The sequence below is a fragment of the Stenella coeruleoalba genome (genome assembly GCF_951394435.1).
Source record: "Stenella coeruleoalba genome assembly, chromosome: 6".
NCBI lineage: Eukaryota > Metazoa > Chordata > Mammalia > Artiodactyla > Delphinidae > Stenella > Stenella coeruleoalba.
In genome coordinates, this window is record NC_137151.1 from 50,334,566 (window position 1) to 50,362,477 (window position 27,912).

The window sequence follows — 27,912 nt, forward strand, 5'->3', positions numbered from 1 at the left end:
ATACCCTTGAGGTCTCCTGTTGAACTAGATCCTATCGAACAGCTCCTGAAATTTAAATCGGAATGCGTGCATTCAATCATTGACTGATTGGCTCATTCATTCATTAGCCAAATGTGCCTACTAAGTGTCAGAATCGATGTAGACGAGGTAGTTATTTCTTCTGTTGGAGTGGGAGAGGGGGTTCAAAAGTGACATAAACTCTTTCCACAAGTGTACAGATTGTTTTTGCTGCAAGCGGCCCTAACCCCGCCTGGCCCTCCAGAGCGGCATGGTTTCTGAGTGTGGACACTTTGAGCAGAAACTACTGGTCCCGGCAGTCCACGGGGCGAATGGGCGGAGCCGGGGCGGGGGCGGGGGCGGGGGCGGGGGCCGGGCGAGAGGGGGCATTGTGTCGGGAGCGCGAGGCTGCATTTGTCTGCTCGAGGTGCTGGCAGAGCGAGCGTCGTGCTCGCCGGCGTTGAGCTGGAAGTGTCAGCGGCGGCCACGGTCCAGGCGGAAGACTGAGTCGGAGCAACCACGCGCCCGCTGGCCGCTATTACTGGCAGGGGGCGGCGTGCCAGCGAAGCAACATGCAGATAGGCGCCCGGCGCCCTGACGACCCCTCCCGAGGAAAGGAGGCCGGGGCGGCGCTGGGGCGGCGGGGAGCATGAGGGAGGCCGGGGGGCGGCTTGGCTCGGAGCGCTGCTAGAGAGCGGCGCGCGCTGCACACTCGCCGGGGCGCAGCGGAGGGCGGGGAGCCGGGCAGGTCGCGCCAGCGCTGGAAGCCGGCCGCCGGGAGCTGTTCTGATTTCCGACGCGGACGCAAGGGGCCCGGAGCAGCCCCTGCCCCCGGTGTGCAGCCAACATGGGCAACGCCGGGAGCATGGATTCACAGCAAACCGATTTCAGGGCGCACAACGTGCCTTTGAAACTGCCGATGCCCGAGCCAGGTGAACTGGAGGAGCGATTTGCCATCGTGCTGGTGAGTGCGCGGCGGCGGCCGGGAGCAGGGCCCCGGGGCTCCGACCAGGCGGTGCAGCTGACCCCAGCCCCCTCCCCTTTTCCCGGCGCCGGGAGCGAGCCTCCTGTCCCAAGGGGGAGGCTCCCACCTCGCCCATTGTGGCCTCCCCCGCCTCCTCTCCGCCCTCCTCCGAGCCCCCCGCGCTCGGCCTTCTCTGCGTCCCGGGATGGGGCCGGGGGCTCGGGGCTGGCTGCCTGGCGGGTCGGCCCCGAACCCATTGTCTGGCGGGAGAGGCACCTCGCAGCGCGTGTGCCCGGGAGGTGTGGCGTGGGCGTGAAGGGAAGGTGGCGCGGGCCGGGGAGGAGGGGGCGGCGAGCCGCTGAGGCTTTTTGTTTAAGAAAAAAAAATTCGCGCAAACCCCGAGTCCTCGAGGACGTCCAGCGGGCGCCCAGCCCGGGTCCTGAGGGGTGCGGGGCAGATGGGCGCATGTGGCCGGTCAGGGGTGCCGCGCCGCGCTGCGCTGCGCTGTGCGGGAAGGCGAACTTGGAGGCGGACGTCGCGGCTTGGCCGAGGGGAGCTCCCCCAAAAGGGAAAGAGAAGGAAACCCGCGCGTGGCGGTGCGGCACCCTCGTCCCTAAGCGAGGAGGGGGACATCAGGCGAGAGAGAAGCTTCGTCTCGGCGCGTTCCTTTTGGTCTTAAATGTTAAGACCACAAAAATGTGCAGTTTTGCGGGGACGTGTTGCGAGCTGACCTGACTCCAGGGGCGACCCCTCCCCTCCCTTCCCCCAGCACACCCAGCCAAGTCTGACTCCCGAAATCCGCTTCTCCTAGCTTTCCAGCTTCGCAAATCTGAGACATTGAAGACTCCCTTCTTTCTCCCTTTCCTGCTGGGACTAAGTTTCTGGGCCCTTCCCAGCCAGAGCCTGTCAGTGCTGTGAGCTTAGGAGGGTGTGGTGGCCTCCCCCGTCGACCCAGCCAGAGTCTGTACTGCAGTTGGTCCCCAGACTTCGATTTTTAGTGTCCTAGCCTCTTTCAAGCGGTGTTGGGAGGGAAACCGGCAAGATTGGAAGCGTTCCTAATACTTACACTTGTAAGTGTACACTTGTAGCCTCTTCCTAGCTAGTAATCTCTACATTCTACAGTGCTAGGCAGCAAGAGAAACTTGTGCTGAAGTCAGTCGAATTCTGCATCTGTGTGCGGGTTTTGGGCATGTAACCTGACAACTTTGGGAATCGACCAGAGTCTGAACACTGGGACGTTTAAATTGCCTTTCCTCAGGCCTTTAAAAGGGGCTGGTTTGATATGGGGAGTAATGTTCTGGGTGGCAGATTCGCTTTGTGCTCTGTGGAAGAAGAGGCCACAAGCTTTTTCACACCACCTGGAAACTCTGGTGTGGCAGTCGGGAGATAGATGAGGCTGCCTGTCTTGCTTTGCATGGTCTGTGATCTCCCGCAGCTGCTCCCACTGTTGTGCAGAATGAGACACTCTGAAATGAAACAGCATAGGCTTAATTACTTCTCAAGGCAGCCTGGGTGCATACTTGACCTGTCTTTATAGGGACAAACCTTTTTAATTCAAAATCCTCTTCCTACCGGGCAACATAGTTCTTACCTCGTAGCTCTGGGTTTTCTGTGTTTCCATCCATGCTGTGCTGGTGTGTGTGTGTCTGTGTGTGTGTACACTTGAAGTGGGAGGGCCAGTGACACAGGAAAACCAGATAATAACAATAATGCAATTAAATTCTCAACTGGGATAGCACGTTTTGCATGAGCTTTCAGTTACCCTGCTGATTAGTGACACATGGTATGAATTACTCTTTAGAAAAAAAAAGTCCCATCCTTAACATGGTGGGTTTGTGTTACTATTAAGTCTAGAAGTCACAAATTCAGTACGTAGAAATTCATGATTGTATATCACAAGCTCTTTGGGGCAGTGGTTGGTCGTGTGGCTACTTTTACTCTACTGTGTCACCCAAGTACTGGATGCGGTTCCTTTCTTAATTGCTTAGAATATTTTAAACCTTTCAAAACAAATAAACAACAAAACCAAAAAATACCAGGCTGACCTTTTTTGGATTAAAACAAAGCTTTTGGGAAAGTCTCAGCTTGGGGGCCCTCTTGTTAGGGATGCACTTGGACGATTGACTTGGTGTTTCATGTAACACTCCCTGGTCAGCTCCAGCTGCTCTTTGGAGTAAGCTGTAAGAGGAGTTAAAAGGAATCATCTTTATGGGCTGATAGAAGTACAGAGTTATGGTGACTTTTCTTGTGGTCAGTTTTTTTCTAAAGTTGTACATGAAAAGCTCTCAACTGTGCTTTTCTTCATGAATTGCTTAAGAAATAGATCAAACCATTTAATTCTGAAGATCAAGCTTGAAGGACAGATTATAGGTGGTAACGTTTAAAGTATATATATATATATATATATATATATATATATATATATATATATATATATATATGGAGAAATTCTCTGCCCTGAGACAATGGGAATCCTGTGGGCATTATTGATACTAGTTTCATTTCCTGTATGATACAGATCATATAAGTGTTTGGGGAGGAAAACAGGATAGTAATACTGTACAAGAAAGTATACAAGCACCTCATTGTAAATATGGCTTACATCAATAATTGGGCCATTTCAGGAATGGAAAATAATTCCTCTCACCTCACCAAGCTCTAGATTATATAAAGCATTGGGGAAGAGTAAATAAAAATTTAAATGACAGAAGTCCATCTATTTCTGGAAAATCTTGAGATGAAACTTACTCAGTGACTGTCCCCCACCACCCCCATCGGTCCACATGAGTTAAACCGTATGTATCTAAAAAATTAGTGGGCATGAATGGAAGGATGAGAGAGTAAAAGATTGCTGAATAAAGCCCGCGTGCAGCAATGAAGACCCAATGCAGCCCAAAATACATAAATAAAATAAATTAAAAAAAAAAAGATCAGTGGAGGGGGGATAGACTTTAAAAAAAGGTTTTTTTAAGTAGGAAAGAAAATGAGATTTTTGAGTAGAGATTTGAGTTACTGAACTTCCTGTAATTAATGACTAGTAAAAATTGGATCCAAATCTTAGGAGTTTCATTCTCCTGAGGAGTCTTCTCCCTCCCTGAACTTGTCTTCAGCATCATTACAATAGTAACTATAAAACTTATATTTAAGGGAAAAGATTACTGACTCCTTGTATACACTTAACTATTTGCATCCTTGGACCTGCCTGTCAGGTAGAGCTATAAGGTGATATGCCTTGGTGTGTGTAGGATGTTTCTGTTACACTCTTCCATGGAAGTGTTTCATAAATTATAAATTCAATCATCTGCTTCAATCTTTGTTCCTTTAAGTTGTATATATTTTGTGTATTTTACAAGTAATATTTGTCCGTGTTTTTTGGGTCCCACACATTTATAATTATCTAAGTGGCTCTCCATTGTATATGTTAAATATTGTCTAATTGTTGGGAATACACACACACACACACATACTCCCATGTCCTTTATTCTTTTTTTTTTTTTTTTTTTTTTTTTTTTGCGGTACGCGGGCCTCTCACTGTTGTGGTCTCTCCCGTTGCGGAGCACAGGCTCCGGACGCGCAGGCTCAGCGGCCATGGCTCACGGACCCAGCCGCTCCGCGGCATGTGGGATCCTCCCGGACCGGGGCACGAACCCGCGTCCCCTGCATCGGCAGGCGGACTCTCAACCACTGTGCCACCAGGAAAGCCCCATGTCGTTTATTCTTAAAGATGATGCTATGAAGGTGATTTTGGGTGTGGTGAACAATTGATGGTCTTTGTCCAAGAATACCTCTTTGGACGTTAGATGCTCTGTATATTGTTCACTAATTTTTGGCTTGCAGTCACTGTTTACAATTTAAAATGTAAGCCCCTCAATCCCGTTGTCAAGGAGCTGTCCTAAGGATCCTTTCTGAGTTTCAGAGGAAGATAATTGTAAGCCCCCCATCCTGGCTGCCATATCTGTGTGATAGCAGATGTCAGGCTGCTCTGCAAACAGATTAAAAAAGATTAGGAAGTGATGGTTTAGGGCCAGTAGTATCTTATGTTTAACACCAGGAACTACTTTCGTGTTTGATTAATTTGAGTCAGTTTCCTTTTCAGTTTTTTTTTCTTGCCCTGAGGTTGAATGTAGTCACTGTACTTAGGAAAAAGTGGGAACATTTTCTGAGCATCTACTGTGAGTATGCCCTATGCTTCCATGTTCTCATTTAATCCTCACAGTAACTCCAGCTATCAGTAACATTATAGATGAGGAAATAAAGATTCCCTAAGTTGCCTCAGGCCATGCAGTTATTAGATAACCAGTCTAGGGTTTTTAGCCAGATTTGGAGATCTCCTCCCCTACCCCCCACCCGCCCCCATTATATTATGCTTCCTTAGGCTTAGAACTGGAAAGAAAGACTGAAAGAAAAAAAAAGGTCTGGAACTAGCAATAAAGCTGTTAAAAAAAAAATCTAAATGTGGTAAGTGCAAGTTTCAAACTATAAAGCTGGCAGAAATTTCTTCGAAGCGACCCAAGTGCACTGTACTGTTTCTCTTTAGTTGACATCTGTTTTGGCATCTTCGCTGTGCTGTTCTATTTTCAGGCATGGAGTTAAATATTGATTTGGTCCAAAAGTGTACTCTTCAGTTTTTCCTTTCAAGGCAGTCTTGAACTACCTTGGTTGGGAAGTCCAGGTTTTCCACATCAGAGGGGAGAGACAACCCGTCCTATAGTACACAAGCTCCAAATGTAATTACTTTGAAAAGGACGAGGAAGGTCAAGTTTTAACATTTAAATCTATTTCCCTCTGCAAGGGGTTGTTCCCTTTCAACCATTTCCAAGGAGAGCCTTTGCCATGAAGTCTGCTGAGCAGTTGGATGGGTAGGTGTGTAGTGAGGCCATCATCAGATGCATGCTGATTTGTTTTCTCACTTTTCTCCAGCTGAGAGGGAAGGGAGATGGAGAAGGGGGATGGATGGAGTGTTGCGCTTTGAGCTGTTACAGTCTCATCTAGGCAGTAACCCCTGAGTTGTTTTATTCTCCAGAGTGGGAATATGTGCTTAGGGCGGTGCCTTTCATCATTATCAGGGTGCATTTCTCCCCTAATAATACCAATAAAAAGTGTGAAGATACATTTGGGTATTTAGGATATAAGATGATCAAAGGCTGTTCTCTGAATTGCAAATGCTTGGCTCCATTGAGAGACAGGCAGCCCTGTAAACAGATGAGATGCGGGGGAGAGAAGGTATGCATGGCCTTAAGTGATAAGAATTACTTTCACTTGTGGCCTTTCATTTAGCAAACAGCATTGACTCCAGGAGCAGGAGACCTAGTTTCTAGAATCATAATCTGCATCAACTTGGGCAACTCTTTCCTGTGATCCTCGGTTTTCTTCCTCTGTAAATGGGAATACAGTTTGATAGAACTGTTAGGATAGTCATGAAATTTTTGAAATCATAGCACTTGGAAGTGTAAAACTTCTGGAACGTGATATATTGTGAGCCATTAGCCGACTTCTCATTTTGAAGATGTTTTGTGTAGAAAAGTATGTAGCTATATTCTGTCTGATCTAGAGAGTAGAATTTCCAGGGTCAGTGACTGAAAGTCGCATAAGCATAAGGAAAAGTGTTCTAATATTCAGAGTTGTCAAAAAATGGAGACTGAGCTTTCTGTTAGAGTTGCTTAGACAGAAGTTGTATGAAAAATGCTGATAATTGGAAGGTCTTTCTAAGCCCAGGCTCCAGCAAGTTCATGGCTTGCACGGTGCCTTTCTTGAGGTGAGTCTGCCACATGCAGGTTTTGGAAAAAGAGTTATAGCACCTGAGAATGGGGAAGGGTCTACTTGGAGGCTCCTCCTGGGCTCAAAGAAGAGAAAAAGTAGTGTAGGCTCATGCTTGTTCTGGAAATTTATTCGACTTTACAAAAACTGTTGCCTGAAGGGCTTGGTCTTCATGAACTGTGCTCTTCTTTTCATCCTTAGGGCTTGGGGAATAAGGACAAGGTGAAGTGGGCTCCCTGGCCCTTGTATCTGAGCAGGTAACACACAAACAAGTGGCTAATTAAAGAGGCACTGATTCCAGAAGACACTCTCTCCATTGCAAGAGAGCAGTGGTACCTGGACTCCTCTTAGAAACAAGGCAGTGAATCCCTATAAAAGAACAGACTGGAATTGCTTAGAAGGGAGGGTGGGTTCCCAGCTGTGCAGCTGCTTGGTGGACCCGCTCTTGCAGAGTGGCTCTTCCACTCTACAGTGGGGGACCTTTCCTACCTTCCTCCATTGCAGGAAGTATATCTGTAGACTTCGGGGACGTGGTTTCTGTAGACAGGCTCATGCACCTTCTTGGTTCTCACCTACTTGAACACTGCAGGCAGAGGTAACTCATCTCTTGTCTTCCCTTTAAGATGGTGTCTGCTCAGACTGCAGGGTGATCTTCCCTCCCCAGTCACTGCATCCTCTTCTCCAACACCCCTTACCGCCTCCCCCGACCCCATCCTTTCAGCACAACACCAAGGACTATGCAGTTTCTGGTGTATACAATTTGGAAGGGATGTCTAGGGAAGAGCTGGTAGGTCAGAGAGCTGTTTCATGAACTGTGATTCAACCGAGGCCCACAAATGTGGACCAGGATGGCTCAGAATCCCTAAATTGGGAAACACTAACTCCCTACTTGGAGGTATGGTGGTATATGTTGTAAACAGATAGCAGTGCACTTTCTTTTCACACTCTTAAAAAACTGACCAAGGAAACATGACCAGTGGCATCAGAGCTCATGGTCTGGCCCCTTATCACAAACTTTTTATAGTTTCTAGGGCACAGCAAAGCTGTTCCCCTGGTCACATCTTCAGCATTCTTGCGCCGCCTGGAACTGACTTCAGTGACTCTTATTTCACATGTAACCTTAGTCCACTTTTGTTCTTTGCTGAAGAAGCTTTGTTGCATTGATAAGCTGCTGCATCCATCACCACAGAAGCTGAAAACTTTGAGGTGTTTACACCTTGCTATCGCAGGGGTAATCTCCCTTGATTGACTTCCATATGGTAGATGGTACCGCCTGGCCTGGTTTATCCTAAAAACTGGTTGGCTTTGGGAAAGGTGTCAAGTCGTTCACACTTTGGCCCCTTGCCCGGTGCTGGTCAGTCACCTATCTCAGGTCCTGCCTTGAGTTGAGGATTTGCTCAGGAACCTGCCTTCTCTTTTGTTTTTCTTTTTCCCGTGGAAGTTTGGCTGAGCACTTTATTCAGGTAGGTGACGAAGGGATTGACAGGCTAAAGTGGTGCTTCTCAAACTGGGCTGCATATCAGCATCACCTGGAACCCTCAAAAACAGATGTTTGGGTCCCACTCCCAGGGATTCTGATAAGTTTGTCTGGAGTGTGACCTGGGCATCAGGATATTTTAAGGCTCCTTAGGAGATGTGAGCAAGCAGCCATGATTCAGAAGCCACGTGCTAGAGCAGTTTTTCCCCTTTCCCTACCTGCCCCAAAGACAAGCATAAGAGTTAAAACCACAGGGCTTCCCTGGTGGCGCAGTGGTTGAGAGTCTGCCTGCCGATGCAGGGGACGCGGGTTCGTGCCCCGGTCCGGGAAGATCCCACATGCCGCGGAGCGGCTGGGCCCGTGAGCCATGGCCGCTGAGCCTGCGCGTCTGGAGCCTGTTGCTCCTCATCAGGAGAGGCCACAACAGTGAGAGGCCCGCGTACGGCAAAAAAAAAAAAAAAAAAAAAAAAAAAAAAAAGAGTTAAAACCACAGCAAAAATTTTGAGAAATTAAGCAAAGTTGAGAAGGGTTAAAAAAAAAAAAAAAAAAAAAAAAAAGCTCTTAAAGACATTTGATCCAACCAAAAGCACCAAGATGAGAAATACGGAAGAGATGGATCAAAGCCTGTTGAATGTTAGATTTATTTAACTATGCATTTAAGAAATGACCATAATGAAAATTTGCAGAGGAAATTCTACATATTATAGCTAAAGAGTGATCAGTGACCCTGAAGTGTACTTCTGGGGCAGAACAATCAATAAATCACTTGTATTTTTGCTTAGGCCTCTATTCTCAAGCCTAACTGTTTGTTGGTTCAGTGCAGGCCTTTTGCTTTGATCTCTGGTTTTACCACTTACAAAGACTCATGAGCTTGGCTTCCCCGAGTGAAATTCAAATACACTTGTGAAATGTAAACAACATTCATTTATTAAGAATCCTATAATCAAGGCAAATTGGCATGCTTATATGAGCAATTAGCTTTGAGAATAGAAAGATAAATAGGTTGCTAGGTCAAGAATGAGCTGCTTGTTCTCAGTGCAAGACTCTGGTTATTCCTTTAATAGTTATAAGCAAATAGACATTCCCCTTATTCATAATCTTTAACATTTGTGGTTTGGGGTTAGAGGAACAGCGTATGTGGTTTTCTGAACAGAGAGGATAGCAGCAATTGTCTCATTTTCGTGTAGAAATATAAATCTTTCCAGGAAATGTAGGTAGTTGGTTTATGAGCAGATGAAACTTTCTAGTAATTGGGACAGGGCAAAAGAAGGCATGGATTTAGATGGGAATATTAAAGAATAATGGAGTTTTACTTTGGTGGGGAAGGTTAAGAAGATGACTTTTACAGTGGCAGAAAGATTGAAAATAATCTCATCTGCCTTCAGCGAACAATGATCTTGTGTGTGTGTGTGTGTGTGTGTGTGTGTGTGTGTGTGTGTGTGTGTGTGTGTATAGAAGGAAGCCTTAGGATAACTAATAGTAGGAGAAGTTGGATAGAACATGATTGGACCTGCACCATGGCAACATTGCTCTGTGAGTTCAGTACCACTAAATGTCTTATTTGTGAAAGCTGGGGAACCTGCATGGAAAGGTGATGAATCATGTGAATAGCTTTGTAGGTCCCTTTGAGTTCTGGCCCTCTCAGTCCCCAGTATGGTCAGCCTTATGGTTCTTCTAAGGAAGCTTTTCCTCTTTAGTGACAATGTTGACTAATTAGGATTCTTTATCCCCAAGGATTTCTGCCTGATGAACCTAGGAAGCCAATTCAGTCCAGATGTCTTGGGACTAGGATGCTATAAACTTGGAAGTGGTGATTCCCCAGGCCTAACACAAAATCATGATTCTGTTGCCAACTAATCAGGCCATCTAGATGCAAACCTAGAGAGACCATTTAGAACTGTGTGGCCTCCTGGGTTTGTGGAACCATTCAGCCTGCCAGTGTTCAGCTGCTTCAGTGTCCTTTCACTGCAAAAGTTTTGAGTCTCGGGATAGGCATTTATTTGGATTAGAAATCTTCAGATCACCTGTGAATTTACCAGGTCGTGGTCTTCATTTAATGGAGTAATTCTTTAACATTAGACATCTATATTTTCTTTCACCAATGATTGTCAGAAGTTCCCTTAATTTTTCTATCGATAATGGAGAAATTAAAAAATTCCTCTTTTTGTTGTTCTCTGGGATGATATCTCCTAATCATCCTTAAAGTTGTTTTAATTGACAAATAATATACAAACAGAAATGGGCCCGTATCGTAAGTGTACAGCCTGATGGACTCTCACAGCCTGAACACACTGCTGTAACCAGCCCTGAGTTCAGGAATCGGAATCTCAGTCTCCCTGTTTTTCTTTAAACATGGGTTCACTTGGCTCCTTGCCTCCCCAGCTGCACTTACTTTCCAAGTGGCCCGACTTACGTGGAAGAAAATAGGCCACAGGATTGTGCCTTGTGGTCTGATTCTAAATGATTCTAACCGTGAGGTTTCCACCACTTCCTTCCAGAGATTTCCTCAGTCCGAGGAGGCCTAACCGTTAGGAAATATTGACATTACAGCAGGATACCGCTGCTTTTAGTTACATCATCATTGATAACCCTAATGGTATTTTTTTTGTATTTGTAGAGTATCTCTGTTTTTCATAATAGTGAGAAGAACATATTTTGATTTGTATTCCTAGAATAAAGCATGAAGCAGGGAGAGATTTCCACAGTTGACAATGAGCATCGGCCCTTTTGCGTTTCAGTACTTGGCATTGGGCACAGGTTTTGTGTATTCCCTTTTACACCTAAGTTTCAGCCTTTAGGTTTTGTCACCTTGATGATTCTTTTGAAATATTAAAAAGTATAAGATTGGGCTTCCCTGGTGGCGCAGTGGTTGAGAGTCCGCCTGCCGACGCAGGGGATGCGGGTTCATGCCCCGGTCTGGGAAGATCCCACATGCTGCAGAGCAGCTGGGCCCGTGAGCCGTGGCCGCTGAGCCTGCGCGTCTGGAGCGTGTGCTCCGCAACGGGAGAGGCCACAACAGTGAGAGGCCCACGTACCACAAAACAACAACAACAACAAAAAAAAGTTTGCCAAGCCCTTGTCTAAAAGTATATATGTACTATATGAAAAAGGATTAAGAATATGGAAAAATAAAGTTGATTTTAAAAAATAATAAAAATAAAAAGTATAAGATTGTAAATTTCATCTTCTGGTTCCATTGTCCCATCAAAGTCCTGTTACATTACTGCAGATGTCGATCCAGTTTGAGAGGCTCTTTGGCTGTGTTTGTTGTTAATGGTTTACCTTCCATTGTCTCCTCTGTAACTTCTGTACACCCCCCTACCCTCCACCTGCTTTCTCATTGAAGCCGTCCACAGTCTGGCCAGACCCATCTTCTTTTCTGTTTCCTTCCTATGCCCAGACGTGGAGATTGCTTTATCTCTGTCCACAGAGCAGGCTTGTACTTGCCCTCCGCTATGCCTTTTCTCACGTGATTCTCTTACATATGATGTGCTCTCTTGGTTTCTCTGCTTATTGAACTTATATCCAGCCTTCAAGGCTCTTCTGAAATCCCACTTTTTTCTTGTGTCCTTGCAGACCCGCATCAGCTTGGGGGAGGTGGGGAAAACGACTCTTCTTTGATCTCTTTATAGTATGAATTATTTCTCTTACTCATGAGGCCCTGGATTAAATATCACCTTGTGCGAGGTGTGACTGTAAAATAAGGGGATGCTTTTATGTATCGCTTTGTAGTCACTCCTTACACTGTCAGCCATCTGTTTTGTCCCTGTTTTATTTGCCAGTTTGCACTGTGGGCTCCTGCAAGGTAAGGATCACACCTTAAAGGCCCTGGAAGCTTCTCCTTATCCAGCACAGTGCTTGGCCCAGGGACGATCTTAGTAGATAATTAATGACTTGATCAGAGAATGGTGCCCCCTGAAACAGGCCCGGGAATTGAGTAGCTGCTCCAAGAACCTATCTAACTGGCCATTCTGGGCTGACTGTGAATTGCACATAGCTTGCCTTTGTGTTGAAATGACACTTTGTCGCAGTTTGCCACTCACCTTGGTATTCCCCCTATCACTTGACTTTAGTAGGTGCCCAAGAACACTAAGCATTCAGAGATGATAAGTTGGAATCGTGCTATTGCCTGACTCCTTATGGAGAACTGGTGAATTAGGAGAAGAGGGGGAGGGCAGTAGAAGTGGCCAAAGGAAATTCGTGGTTTTTCACTGTCACTAGGCCAGATTGGTGCGTCATGATGTGCTGTCATCAAGTGAGTGAGTGGTAGCACTGTACCATGGGACTCTAGAGTAAAACATCCTTCATGACAGTCCCTTTGTTATTGGGAGTGAGGCAGGTTTCAGTGAACAGCATTCCTTATTTTGGCATTTTAGTGCTTTGCTGTTTGCAAAGTGCTTGCAAATGATCTTTTGTGATTCTAAGAGTTCTTAATAAATGAGGCAAATAGGGTCTGAAGGTATGTGGCTTGAAGTTACAGAAGAAGGTGGTGAGGTTGGTGAGCCCATCCTAGGTCCTCGGTCACTAAAACTCCAGGGACATTCCAGTGTCAAATAAGACACTGTTCATGTTTTCTGTGCTTTATAAGCATTATCTTTGCTCTTGGCCACCCTCGGAGGAAGATACTATCTTCCTTTTCCAAATGAGGCGGTGGGGCTCAGAGGGGTAAGGTAGCTGCTCCCAAAGTATGGAGGCAGGATTTGAATCCTGGCCTGTCCGATGAGAGAACTCACTTGTTTCTTCTGCACTGTGTATACTTTCAAGTTATAAGATGTCATTAAATGTTGGCTTTTTGTTCTTTGTTCTTCATGTACCCTCTAGACTAAATTCATTCACACAATGACTGTCCATTGTGAGTATTGCATCAGTATAGTGATAGATGTACCAAACTCTGAGGGTTCAGAGAGAAAGTGTCATTTGTGTATTTTGAGTGTTCAGAAACAGCTTCCTTGGAATAGGAAGTAGAGCGATGCCAGCTTGGTCCCAGTCACTGCTAGACTGCACATTTTATTCTATATTGTACAGTTTTACTCACTTGTCACTGCTTAACAAGGGCTTATACTTTAATCAAACAGTCCAGAAATGTTTATCTAGCAGTTACTATGTGCCAGGCAGTGTCATGGGCACTGGAGGATGTGGTGCTGCATGAGGCCCACCAGTCACCTGCCCTCGAGGAGCTTACATTCCAGCGGTGGGAGGGAGTCGGGTTGGGGGGGGAGGCGGAGCCAGACATGAAATGGACCTGGATTTCCAACGCTGGCAAGTGCTGTGAGGAGAATAAAATAGGACAGTGTGAGGTGATGGCTCTCATTTAAGATCTGAGTGATGGTGAGCAGGCAGGTAAGAGCCCTCAAGCAGGAGTAACCAGGGCTTGATTTGTTTCTCCCCTGCTGGGCCAGGATGGGATTCCTTGGTCCCCGGAGCAACTGAAGGGAACAGCAAGGGGGATGTCCTCAGCCCCGAAGGCTTCAGACTTCACCTCTGGGGAAGGCTGGAGGAGGCTGGGACCAGGGGTGCAGGAGTCTGTTTCCTTTGTCATAGCAGAGCTGTTTCTTGTAAGTGACTCTGTGTAGTCACATCTCTGCCACTTGTTGAATTCAAAAGATTTTTAGCAAATTGCAGTCTTGTCGCTGTTCTGGACCCGTGAGACATCCAATTGGGGAATGGAGTATTTGATTAGTGTAGCAGTGCCCTTCTAAGTAAAGGCTCTCTGAAGGCATCCAGTACTTGGAATGCCCTTTTTATCTACTTGAAGCCATTGGTTGAAAAGACACTTCTTTGTTATAACTGCTACTAGCTTGTTGCTCAGATCGTTCCCCTTTTTCTTTCTTTCCTTAATTTTTTTTTTTAATTTTAAGGGGCATATGGGAATTTTATATAGAGGTTTGAATTCGAGGTTAAGGATAAGATAAAAGTTGGTTTAGATAAAATTATCCCTGAAGTCCCTTAAGTTGCTCACAAAGGTGCAGTATGCACAATTCTGGATGAACAACCCTGGAAAGTAAGTCTTAGGCGTGTTAAAGTTTAAAAACCTCTGAGCTTGACTAAAGGAGCAGCCACAGAAGAAAAGTCTCTGTGCAGATGTCAGGATATCCCGACCATTTGGCTCTCAAACCTCCAGCAGTGACCGGAAAATGGGTGGGAACACTACCTTCTTCTTGCCTTAGATTTACTCCATTCAGTATCACATTAAGCCTTTTAATACATATCACTGAATTTGTTTCTTGCGAGGATCTAAAGGCAGGCCTCGAGTTAAATGTGGGTTGGATGCACAGACAGCAGTAGTAACAGTAGAGGTCACTTACTGTGCATTTCTTTAATCATTTCCGTAAACACGAAAGGTGACTCAGGACACCTGAAAGGTAGGGATCGTCCCTGTTTCATCTAAGAGAAACTCAGGATTCCAGAAGTGTAAAGGAGCTTGCCTCAGGACACACATTTCTAGGAGGTACTGGAGCTGAAAATCAAACTTTACTGACTCTAAAGCTATGCACCTAGCACACTGTTTTGACTCTCAGCTAGGAAAACACAATACAAATATGATACGTATAAACATAGTGGTTCAGAGTAAATTGAAAGCCCTGTGAGGATAAGTTCAGTAACTTTTCAGGCTCTTTTAATTTTGTTCATATATACCCAGAACCAACAGTAACTATATGTCCTTCCAAAAAAAAAAAAAAAATTGAAGATAAAATAAGAACTGGATGAATAAGCCACTGTCCACTGTTGAAATAGTAGAGGCCAACCAAGTAAGCTTGTGATCAAATTGGCTTTTTCTAATAACAGTTGTCCTCTGAAGGCTTTCTGAAGGCTCTCTTTCAGACAACTGTCTCTGAACCTTTGTTTTTTTTTAAAAAATGTCCCTAGTAAAATGGCTGTGTTGTTACAGCTTGAAGGCTGTGGAATAAGCCTTTTGATCAGCCCTCAGTGATAACCCACAGACTTGGACTTCCTTGTGAGGGAACAACCTTATTATCTTGTATTGGTAGGCTTTATGTTGGGGGGTTGCTTATTTTTAATAAACGGAGCCCATGCAATCCCATTCATTCGTTCAGCAAATGTTTTGTTTGGGTGTGTGCTCTAAGCCAGGCACTGTTAAGATGCTGGGACACAAAGGTGCATGAAACATCATCTCTGCCTTTGAGGATTAACTGCCGAGTGGGAGAGATAGGCAAGAAAATGAAAATAATAGCCTTTTTAAAAAGCATTTATCATATACGTATGTGCTATGTATATAATGGGCTATAGAAGGGTATGTTAAGGTTAGTCTTGTAACGTTTCAGGTAAGCTGATAAATCTTGACAAGTTAATTAATATGGCCCAAAGTCGTAATTCATAAAGTACAGACAAAATGAATTCTGTTCTGTGCCTGAATGCTTAAAGATTCAGGTGTGTGTAAGCGTGCCAACCACTTGGAAGAATCTGGTAAAAAGTCCTAATTCCCAGGGACAACCTTTAAGGTGGTAGAGGATTCTACTCTGAAGAGCAATAGACTAGGAGTCTTCCTCCTCTCGGTTGCAAGTGTTGGAAACCAAGGAAATGTCCACTACACTCGCTTTGCTAGAAAGTTGGCAGCCTTCTCTATAAAGCTTATCGTAGGAAGGGATGGCATTGGACCATCAGGACCTAGAATTGGGCATTTAACTGAACTGTTAAAAAAAGGCTTAGTTTAAAAAGCGCTTGTTTCCGAGCATAGGCTCTGGGATGAGACCTGAGTTGGAATCAGGATTTTGCTGCTTACTGATTGGGTGACCTTTCCAAGCCTGGGTAGACACGCATGTTGTATGAGCTCCAGACCTACCTCTTTGGATTGTTGTGAATATTAAGTGATATTGCTTAGTCCGGTAAAGTGGTGGCCCTCAGGGACACACTTCTCAAAAAGTGGTGGCTCTGATTACTTTGTACCCTTTTAATCTGCCTTTATTAAAGCCCTGACTTGAGGGGCTAGGCTGTGGACTCTAACAGGGCTCCTGTGAATCTCACAGATAACTTTAGTGAAATCCTTATCAGCCACAAATGTGAAGAGCACCTGGAATTGAACTGATGATGGCTTACGTTGGCTTTTCCGCCTTAGATTGCACTTACTGACCTTCTTTCACAAATGAATGTTTCCAAAGGTCTGGTCCATTGGTGTGCAGCCTCTGCTTGGGTGTTTTATCCTGACTCCTGTATGTTTTGTCCTATCTAGGAAAAAAAAGCCTGTTGTTTCAGGGCATTGGATTGTTCCATTTCAGAGCCAGTGGAGGTGTTAGCATCTTCATAATTGGGGCAGAGGACCAACATGCAGTGTACTATAGTGTGACCACTAGGCAGCTAGTTCAGATGAGAAGATATGTTCAAGATCGTGACCATCTGGGCCTTGAAGAAACTGCAGTTGATGTTTTGAAGGCTCCAGCTTCAATCTGGGATGGATGGAGTCATTCGGACTTTATTCTGATTCCAGTAGTGGCAAAAAAAAGGATTTGTGTAACTTGTGTAGATGGCCTTCTGTTTGAGATAAGAGCATTGTCCAATAAAAGTTGTGTCCTTAAAAAAAAAAAAAAAAAAAAAGTTGTGTCCTTGTTTCAAATCGAGAATACAGTGCCACCTGACTCCATCTAGGAAACAAAGTTGTAAGTCATTACGCGTTGCATTACCCCCGTAACCCCTTGCTGTATTTTTTCTCTAGAAGGTTCCTTATTATCTATTTGATTATCTATTATCTACACAGTAAATCTTGCTGAATCAGACAGAGCTTATGAAACTGAGGCCAGTCCCAAACCAGATCAATATACTACCACCATCCTGGAATGAGAGCCTAGAATTTTCTGAAGATGCTTTTACACATTTTTCTTTCTTCCTCGCTTTCCAGTGAGGAAAATTGCTCTTTTTCTCTCAGCTGATAAATGTCACTTTTGCCCTAAATTTTATAGTGGTATTCTACTTTTTAAAGTTACTGAGATAAAAGAATATTTGAAAGAACTGTCAGACTAGTATGATAACATTGTCTGTGTTCCCAGACCCTTGAGGGTTCTTAAGTCTCGTGGGCTGAAGCTATGTGCGTATTTTTCTTGGTGGCCTATTTCCATATCAAATAGGCTTAAGTTTTGGATTTTAGTAATGAAAGTATGAACCCAATCTGTCAGGCTTCTTATGCCATTTATTGTAGCCCTTAGTCAGCTTAGGATTGCATGAAAGGAAGTAATAAGCCAACTTTAAGAAGGTCCAGATGAAAAGGATTATAACATGGTACAAAAATATTAGCATGCCCGGCCTAGCCATGTGACTCATTCCTTTTCGAGTATCCACTTTGACAGCTTTTTTGAATTATGCATCAGTCACCATGTTGGTATTTTTGGCAGAGTGCTAGACTTTAGCCTAAGGTTCGTAATGGTAACTGCCAAAAGTGAACAAAGAGGAAAATTATAAATGAAACATAATAGCATCACAAACGTTTATTTTTTTCTTGAGCAGAAACAAAATTGGGAGTTAGATGATGTCTTGTCCATCACCCCCCAAGAAAACCACTGCTTTATCCCAATGAAAATAAGACTCTGATGGGTCATCCCCAGTCTTTGGCTATTGCAACTGTGCTTCTTATGATAGTTTCCATTCAAGAGTTTTCCTTCCCAGGTCTTCTCCCCTACACTAGGAATCATTCTTTTAGGGCTTAAGGTTTTTCTCCTGATGTCCTGGTGACTAAGCTTGCTTTGGGATTGTTCCACCCTGGACTGCATGTCGTCCTTCTGGGAAGAAACTCCGTGCACTTCAAAGGAGCAGCAGATACACAGGGTGTATCCAGAAATAAAACTCTGACCCTTTGTCTCTCTCCTTTTCATCTCTGTCTCTTACAGGCATCCTTTCCTTCTGTGCAAACAGACCCTTGTAATCGTTGTCGTCTATCCTGCTGTTAAGTGGTTTGCATCACTGCTCCAAATATGTGCTGCAGTTTCATGCAGAAATCTCCTTCCACGCAGTTTAATGCTGTGCGGTGCATGTGTACTTTGCAGCATGTGTACTTCACTATGAGAAATAGTCCAAATGGGTATGTTCTTAATGAAATAGTCCCAACATTACTGAATAGTAGGATGAAATACCCAAAGACCTAAAGAAATACAGTCCAAGCTTCTCTCTCCTCATCTCCTTCCTTCCCTCTTCAGAGGACACATACCGTGAATTGGCATGTGTCCTTCCTATGCACATTTGGCAAAAATAAATTCCAGTTGTTTGAATTTATGGAAATGGTATCATAACCCATGTGTCCTTTTGAATCTTTATGCATTTGGTTGGAGAAGTATTCATGTTGATGCATGTAGCTCTAGGTCAATTAACTTTTGAGTCATATTCATTGAATGAATGTACCATAAGTTATTTACTGTTGGTCCTCCTTATTCGGGGATTCTAGATTTAAAAGTTTGCCTATTTGATAAACATTTATAATCCCAAAGTCAGCACTGTGGCACTTTTGTGGTCATTCATGGATCACAGGGTGGTGAAAAATTTGAGTCACCCGATGAGCAATTTCCCTGCTGAGGTTGAACAGTTGACGTTCTGCTTCTTGTTTTTGCTGTCTGTCTGCAAGTGTCCTTTCGAGTTCTGTTTAGTGCCACGTTTTTCACATTTTTGTGTGTTTTGTTGGTGATTTTGCTGTGTAAAATGTCCTCCAACCGGAGTGCTGGTGTTTCTGGTCTAGTGTTCCTGAGCACAAGCAGACTGAAGTGTGCTTATGGAGAAAGTATGCTTGTTGGATAAGCTCTGTTCAGTCATGACTTAGAGAGCTGTTGGGTTGAGTTCAATGGTAATGAATCAACAATATATATTACGGTAACTTTAAACAGAAACGCATGTAACAGTTTTATGTATTGATGTGACCAGAGGCTCACAGAAACCTAACCAGTGGTAGGACAGAAACCTAACCCCCTGTAGGATGTACAGGGGACCATCTTGGCTTCAGTACTGAATTTCCAATTCATCTTTGATTTTGGTGGGAGGAATTCTTAATATCCTGCTATTTTTATCACCATTTCCAAAGCCCTTGAATAGTTTTGGAAGAAGGGGAAAACTTGTGGAGTCTGTTTGACCTTGTTTATTTGCTCAAGTGAGGATTTCACTCCTTCTACAAGAGTTGCAATGATAATTTTTACCACTGTTTGAGGGCTTTCTATGGGCCAAGCCCTCTGTGAGTGCTCCATGTGTATTTCTGAGAATAATCCTGTGGTATTTTAATAATTTACCTAATAAATGATTGAGCATGATTTGAACTAGGCACTCTTGTCTCCACAGCACACATTCAGCTATTCTGCTATGTACGCTCTTGGTGAAGATGGAGGGTTAGGGGTGAGGATGGAGTGGGCCTGGAGTAGATATTACTTAGGAAGGTGCCATCCCGCAATAACAAGCTGCAGGCGGTGAACCCAAAGGACTGCTTATTGAAAAGGAATGCCACTATTTGTGTTAATTTCTCATTATCAGTAAGAAGAAGCTGCAACTAACGCATAGTGAAGGGGGTTCTATAAGCCACCAATAGCATCACCATTCTTCAGAGAGATCTCACTTGTTCCTAGGAAGGCAAATGAACTGAATGAGATTCAGTTCACAGTAAGGTGAATGTGAACAACTGATGTCATTTCTTAGAATCAGTGACTTTTTTCTTATTAATAAATCATCTATACGTTATCTTCTAGAAGTAAATGTTCATGGCCGACTCTGAAAGAGTTAAGTTTATTCTTTGAATCATTGTCTTTCTAACTTTTGACTGCAACTGAAGCTACAATACATTTTACATTCATGACCTAATATATACAAGTTCTATAAATCCAAATAAAAAAACAGTTCCATAAAAGAATACTTATCTTTACTAAATAGATTGTACTCCAGTTTTTATACCACTCTATTCTTTTGAAACATGGTTGTCTTATTTTAGATGGAAAAGATCTGTTATGTGATAATTAAATTCCAGAAATCGTTTGTAATACAATACTGAAGCAACCTGGTCAGGTATCCTTTAACCTCCTTACCTCATTAAAGCCCACACCGAAGAAATTGTTTGCTCTTCAGATTTGATCTTTAGTCTCTTCCTTAGGTCCTTGATGAGTTGCCAATATCTATTCCTTGTGGTTATGCTGAGATTGGAAACATTTGCTTTATAAAATTTTTGACTGCATAATAAACAGTGGAGAAGAATTAAGACTCAAGAGGCTATTGAGAAGAGCCCTTAATTTTAGCAGGTATGTTAATATCTTTGGATCTATAGCCTCATTTTTTTCCCCTAGAAATACATGTCTCTGGAAAATACTGTACTTACAAAGTAAAAGAAACAGTTTTTATTCTGATAACTTCTGATATATGTCTCCTAGTTTTGCATATGTGATGGGAATCTGGATAATGATAACACAGTTGTGCACATTTTTGTTTGAAATTTAGCTTGATATCTTCAACTTAATTTTAAGTCAGTGAAATGCTTCCCCTAAAATAAAAATGAAAAACCAAAATCACATGTCAGCCTTTTGGGGTGTCTGTGCTGAATTGTTTGTAGGTGATTTCTGGAGCTATATTTTTTGCTTTCTTTCAAGTATGCTTTTAAAGTTTCTGATAACTTTATAGATAATTGTCCTCATTTATTACGTCTGTGTTGCTATTCACATCTGCTCCTCTTGACTTCAGTAGGAAAATATATCATAATGGAAGGTGCTTTGATATTTTGTTTCTCTATGCCTAAATTTTACATTTGTAGATCTCACAAGGTAGCACCATTCTCAAAAAATCATTACCTTTCCTGGGTTTCTGTTTCACAGTTTAACTATGGGGGCTGGAGACTTAAACCCAGGGATTTTAATCCCAGCTATGCCAGCCACATCCCTAACATCTCCTGTATTTAATTTAACTTCATCATCTGCAAGCAGAAATATATACTGCTCTTAGCATCTCAGAGCATTGATGTGGGATAAATTTTGCAAAGAGCTCGGGTAGAAGGAAATTCTTTTATATGCAATCAAGTGGAGAGAGGAATTACATTCAAAGTCTTGTTACTGTAACATTATCAAATAGAACATAACAGTTTACATTCAATGTGAATGCTAAACACGTTTAAAAGTAATTTTTTTTCTAATGCAAATAATACATTCTCATGTGGAAGATTAGGAAATGCAGTTTATAAACCAATATAAACATTTCTAATTCCATTGCCCAGAGATAAGCACTATTAACTACTTCGGTGTGTATTGTTCCAGTATGGTTTGTTTTCTTGTGTGCATCCACATCGTGAACATCTTTTCTTTACTTAGAATTTCTGTGTGCTTGCAAACTGTTACAGTGCTAGGCATTTCACAGTTTATTTAACTAGTTGCTTATTGTTTGAGTCTCAGGACGGTCTGTCTCTGTCTCTCTTAAATTCCACTCATTGTATGGTATGTGATGAATATCCATGTAGCTGAGTCTGGGCATACATTCTAAATCATTTCCTTAGGATGATGTTGAATACAGTTTAAAGAGGCAGTTCAGAGTGTTAAAAATAAAAGGGGCATTAGGAGAATTAGATTTGACTTTCAACTTTGCCACTAATTGTTGCTGTAACCTTTAAATCACTTTCTTTCCTGGGCTTCATTTTCTTTCTCAGTAGCAGGTAAAATGAGCTAACTCCGGAAGGGAATTTTAATTCTGACTGCAGTCATTTGGGATATTTTACAGCGAAGGAAACTAGGACTAAAATGGACTCCAGTGTCTCTGCTTCTAATGAATTCTGTTTGGTGGTTTACTCTTTTTTTTTTTTTTTTAAGTGATATAGGAGGTACTGAGCAGCCTGTGGTGCTTTGAGTCATAATCTTCAATAATTGATTATGATTAATTGTGTCTGAAGCTAAGCCTGTTCTGACTTCAGGAAACCCCTTCATTGACAAAGTTTCACTTACTAAGTTATTGCTTAGTTTAACATTGATTTCAAAGTTACAGTCTCATCTGCTGATGAATGGAGATATAAAATGTGGGATATCCGTACAGTGGAATATTATTTGGCTGTAAAAAATTGATGTATTGATCATGCTGCAACATGGATGAAGCAAGGAAACACTATGCAGAGTACAAGAAACCAGCCATAAAGGACCACCTATCATAGAATTCCATTTGTAGGAAATGCCTGTAATAGGCAAGTCTATAGAGTCAGAAAGTGGATTAGTGGTTGCTTAGGGCTGGGCGAGGCAGTGGCCTGGGAGGGAGGTGTTATGTTGGGCCATAGCTACAGGGGACAAGTTTTCTTGTGGAGGTGATAACAGTGTTCTAAAATTGATTGTGGTGATGGTTGCACAACTCTTGAATATATTAAAACTGTTGAATTGTATAGTTTAAATGAATGAATTGTGTGGTATGTGACTGATGTCAGTAAAGCTGTTACCAAGAAAAACCCCCCCACACAAAAAGTCAGATTCTAAAAACCTTTTGTTTCAAATTTCTAGATGTTTGAATTATAGCTACATGGAAGTTGATATTAATGTTCTTATGGGTTATTTCCTTTCCTGAGAATCTGTTTGAATCTCAGTGTGGGAGGAAGACTGAATTATAAAGCTCTGCTGTTCCCGTTTGGAGTTTCTTCTGGGGGGTTTTTACTGAGATACTTACTAATCCCAGCAGTTTCTCAACTGTCACCTTTATTTCTCAGGGTTTCTGAAGTGCCTGTAGGAAATACTCTGGATGCTTCTGAAAAGTCAATATTTTGATAGTTTCAGTGGTGGGCTGAGTTTTATATTTGATATCTGATACCTGATAGACAATACTGTTGGTTAATTTTGCCATAGCAGACCCCAAATAGCTCGGAGTTAATTCTTGATCTTTGTTGTTCCTAATGCTGTTTCATTGGAATTCACAGCCTTGGGTTTTCTAGGTTATTTGCCTGAGGGTAATAATGAGTTGCTCATGAGGTAGTTGCCTGAAGAGCCTCAGATACTGCTCCTCTACTTGGGTACTTTTTCCTTTTAGGTGTATTAATCATGGAAAAGTGAGTTTAGCCAGGGAAGGCAGAATTAGGGGGTAAAAATAGGCTTCCTTGGAAATTTAGACCATGTTTGGTCATTTTCAGTGAAAATTTCACATCCTTTAGTAGTCTTTACCAGATCCATAAACATTAAGGTTAAAATTCAGTCAGCAACTTTGTTTTTCCTTACAAAGGTTTACAGGATATGCATGGAGTTACTAAACAGAAGATTTACCTAAGAGGTGAATGAAAGAAAGTGTTGACAGTTTTGTCCTAAGCCTCTCTTGTTCTGCCATTGCACATTCTCATGATAGCGGCCAGAGAGCCAGGCTTTTAAACCAAAATATTAAACATAAAATATATCTTGAGACAATCTAATACAACAAGAACAAATTTGGCAGAATTTCTGAAGCAATTCCATGATGAGTATTTCCAATAAATTAGTCTATTTAGATATATTTTGGGTACTTTTCCTGGCAAAATGGTCAATTGTGCAACTAGAGAAGACTAACTCAGATCTTGGAATTAGCCTGTGACTTTGATCTTATATAAATGCGTTTCTTCATTGATGTTTTTGTTTAGTATCTGAAATAAATCCAGCTTTATTCAAGAAAGTTTTTAGCTGGACTGTTTTCTGTGTTGTTACTGAGTTCCAAGTTGCCTCGTGTTGAGTGACATTTGTGAACAACAGGTTCTTGGGAGATTGAGAGGTCTTTTCCTCCCATTTAGACCATCCCTCCTGCAAACTCTAAATATTTTATTTAAGCTGTAAGGATTCAGAAAATTGAGATATAAAATGAAGTACAAGTATTTTTGAAGACTTGTCAGTCCACATAGCCGTATTGCACACCTACTGTGTGCCCAGCACATAACATGTGATTTATTCATCAGTGAGGATTTATTGGGTGGCCATGGTGTGCTGGGCATTATACTGGAGTATACAGAGATGAAAAGACAATGTACTTATATATTCTAACTACTGTAATAAAAATGGGTATTAGATGGCAGTCCGGAGGCGGTGTATGGTCTTTGGGGGCAGAGATCGACAAGGAAGTAGCAAAGAAACTGAAGAAAAGTTAACTCCTGAGTTGGAGAGTGAATGATGAGTTGGATGGCTTGAGGTTAGGGACAGGTGGGGAGCAGTTATGGAGGCAGGCACTCTAGGGAAAGGCACAGAGGTGTGGTGGGTTTTGAGGGACGGCATGTAGTTAATATGGCTAGAACATAGGGTGCCCGTAGAGATGACAAGAGAAGTTGTGATACAAGTTATGTTTTATAGTGTTATCTGTGAGCAATCTTAGGATGGCTCAAAGTGGACAAAGTCAGAATTAGAAAGCCCAGTCACAAGTCTGTGCCATAATCTGGCAGTGAATGAGTGTGGAGATAGACCAGACAGGCGACTGTAAGAGTGAAGAAGGGGAGGCCTGAGAAGAAGGGACTTGGATTCAAATTGGTTCTTACTTAGGTCAGGGACTCCTTTGACATTCTTAGGAAAGCTGTGAATCCTTAGCCCAAGAGAAGTCCATAGATATATCTACAAGTAAAGATTAACATGCAGTTCCAGAAACCTATTCACAGAGTGTTGGTGGTTTGTGGATTCCAGGTTCAGAACCCTTGATCGGTAGATGGTAGAGAGAAAAGAATAACTCCATGTTTCCTTGAGCCTGGGAATTTGGAAGATTATTAGTACAGCCAACGGTCTGGGCCCATAGAGTATCTTATGTCACAGAGGGCAAGGATGTATTGAGATTTCCCCTTTAGAGTTAGAACAGTGCATTTGCCTCTGTTAAAGTGTTTGTTGAGCGTATACTTTGTGATAGAGACTGCCTCCTACTGGATTAAGCGTAATAGCACATACCTGACTAGATGCAGGGTCTAGACACACAGACAACTATGGCTACTAGTAGAGCTGCAGCTTCAAGGATAGTGCGCCCTGGTTTAAAATGCTCTAAGCAATGGTTTTATTTTGCTTGTTTAGTATAGGAGGCTAACTCCTAATCTGTATTGTCAGTTTTGACTTCAGGCATTTAGTAGGCATGTGTGTTCTTAATCTTTGATGAAAATGTGGTTCATTGCTGGAGACTAGTTGAAATGAGTCTGGCAAAAATGTGGATTATCACATCTAAGCAGGTCCTACTTCTACACACTTAATGCCTTTCCACTCAGATGTGCCATATTTTAGTTGACAGAGTTCTTAAGCAACAATTTCAACATCTGAGGAGTCACTGGAGTCTTTCTTGAATCCCCAAGAGCATTGAGAATTTGTGAGACGGGTTGGAAAGGGATTGTGAAATCAGTCTGTCTTCCAGGTGTGTGAGATCATTTCATCTTGCTTCCAAACTTGACCAGGTTAAAGCCACACCTCAGGGCTCCGGGAAGCTGCCTATGCACCTGGTTCAAAGAGATTTTGTATTCTGGTTATTCAGCAGCTACTTTGCAATGTTCATTGTGATTTTCATCTTCAAGCTCATGGATGAGGGACATTACCAGGATCTGTTCCCTTTGGTCTACTTTCCTGATTCCTCCCAATGACTGTAGCCTAAGTGGTCCTGTGGTGACCCTGTTCAACTGAATTGACAGCCAGGATGAACTGTCACACCACTCTGGTCTCGCTGCTTGCTTCTCAGAGTGTGGTGCCAGGGTTAGGAGCATCGGCGTCACCTGGGAACTTGTTAGAACTCCATGCAGATTCTCAGCCCCAGCTCCAGTCTACATTTTAACAGGATCCCACAAGTGATTCATATGCACATTTAAGTTTGAGGCTTCCTGGACTAGTTTACCTACTGTACAGGAACCTGGGCTCTTAGAGCCCTTTTGCTGAAGTTCAAGGCTTTTTCCATTTATTTTCTACTCGGAAGTGATGGGGGACATCTAGTTGCCATTTTTCATATTTAAATTTTTGTGGAATTAAAGATGATTTAGGGGCTTCCCTGGTGGCGCAGTGGTTGAGAGTCCGCCTGCCGATCCAGGGGACACGGGTTCGTGCCCTGGTGCGGGAAGATCCCACATGCCGTGGAGCAGCTGGGCCCGTGAGCCATGGCCGCAGAGCCTGCGCGTCCAGAGCCTGTGCTCCGCAATGGGAGAGGCCACAATAGTGAGAGGCCTGCGTACCGCAAAAAAAAAAAAAAAAAAAAAAAAGATTTAGATGCCTTTTAGCCTTCTCTTAAGCTTTAATAACTGAAGCTTGTATAATCTCTTTCCTCATAGAGAAGATTGTCTTTTAGCCTTTCATCCTGTAATGCTTCTGGTCACTGTTTCCTAGATGATTAAAAACTTTTTTTTCTGAAATAGGGAAAATACTCTTATCAGGGTCTGGTTGCTACTAAGTGAGCAAAGTAACTCCTAATCCATGATTTTGTGTTCCTGCTGTTAAGATCTAGGGACATTTGCTATATTTTTGGTTTCATTTTGAAAGGTTATTTTTAAAGCAGTAATAAGTAGCAACTAATTCTTCCTTGAGAGAACTTCAAACCCCAAAAGTACTGGCTTCTCTTGTTTCTTAAGAATGGAACAAATTGACACGTGGTCTTTGGACTACCTTTGGGTTGGTTCTTTAGGCTTATTTTAAAAGAAAGAAAGGAAATAAGAAATTAATAAAGGGAGGCAAGAAGTGAGGGAAAGAAAGTAGATTGATAATCCAAAGCAGAACTATTGAAAGTCAGTCACATGGGAAGTGAGAAGTTTGCTGTTGGTGATGGTTTTATAAATTTTTTGTTTTTGGGATTCAAAGGAGAATTCCTTGAAGAATTAGCATTTTCTCTTGATTTTTGAATATTGTAGCTTTATCCACCTCCTGTTTATATAAAAAGTTCAATTTTGGTGAAGAAAAATGTCTTAAAATTGTGTCTGCGGTGGTCTTTTTTTTTTCCTTTTGCTTCAGAGATATATCTAAATCTTTTCCTTTTGTATGTTTTTAGTCTGGGCATCTTTTTTTTTTTTTAAATAGTCTGGGCATCTTTGAATTTAGTTGTAGCTCTAAATGAGATGCTCCTTAGTTTTCCGAAATAAAGTATCCAGTTGAGAAGGGGACCATATTCTAGGCAAGTGTCTTAAGTCTATCTTACTCAAGTCCAGATTACTACTTACAAAAGCCATGTGCCTGATTGGCAAATAAGACATGGAGGTGCTTGCCATGCAGTTAAATTACGGTCTCCTCACCTTGTGTGGCTTTCATTGTACAGTGATGTCTATTTGCTTTGTTATGCCTTTGATATTTCATTTTATTGAGTTTGTTTGCATCCCTGTTAATCCTCAAAATTTGTAGGTTTAGGAAGGCTGATAGGTGAAGAAGGTAGAAGTTCGTTTGTGCAAACACTGAATGCTGATTGTCTAAGCCACTGAGACGTGTAATTTACCTTCCATTACTGGACATGTACATAGTTAACATGAAAGCATTTCTCTTTCCCTAGGCAAGCACGTGGTGTCAGAGTTAGTGTGAAAGAATGCAAGGATGTGGAACCTCAAGTTTCTTAATGCTTCTGTGTTCCTTTGAACATTGCCATTGCCCCCCCCCCCCTTTTTTTTTAAGATGGGAGAAGAAGCTTATTTTCTAGGGACACTGTAAAAATCAATAATAAAAACTTCATGGTGATAGGGCATTTACAACAAATGCTGGACTGTTGGTTATATGCATCTCTTTGGGTCCTTTTGATTTTTGGTAGTTTTGTTCATTTCTTCTTTTCTCCATATTATGAGTAAGGAGTAGAGTATGAAACCTTAGGAGAAGAAGGGTGGATGGAGAAGCATTAGAAGTTCAGTACAGGCATTTGATTTGGT

General features: G+C 42.6%; 1 protein-coding gene across 5 annotated transcripts in view; it reads left to right on the top strand.

Moving 5' to 3' along the window:
- Positions 1-476: 476 nt before the first annotated feature.
- FMNL2 (formin like 2) overlaps positions 477-27,912 on the top strand; it is a 304,570-nt gene continuing 277,134 nt past the window's right edge. For all 5 annotated transcript variants that reach the window (XR_013828794.1, XM_079924756.1, XM_079924753.1 and 2 more), the window contains exon 1: positions 477-961. Coding sequence is in view for 4 of the 5 variants with exons in the window: in XM_079924756.1 (XP_079780882.1) it covers positions 845-961 (117 nt within the window). In the remaining variant the exon portion in view is untranslated. The remainder of the gene's footprint in view (positions 962-27,912) is intronic.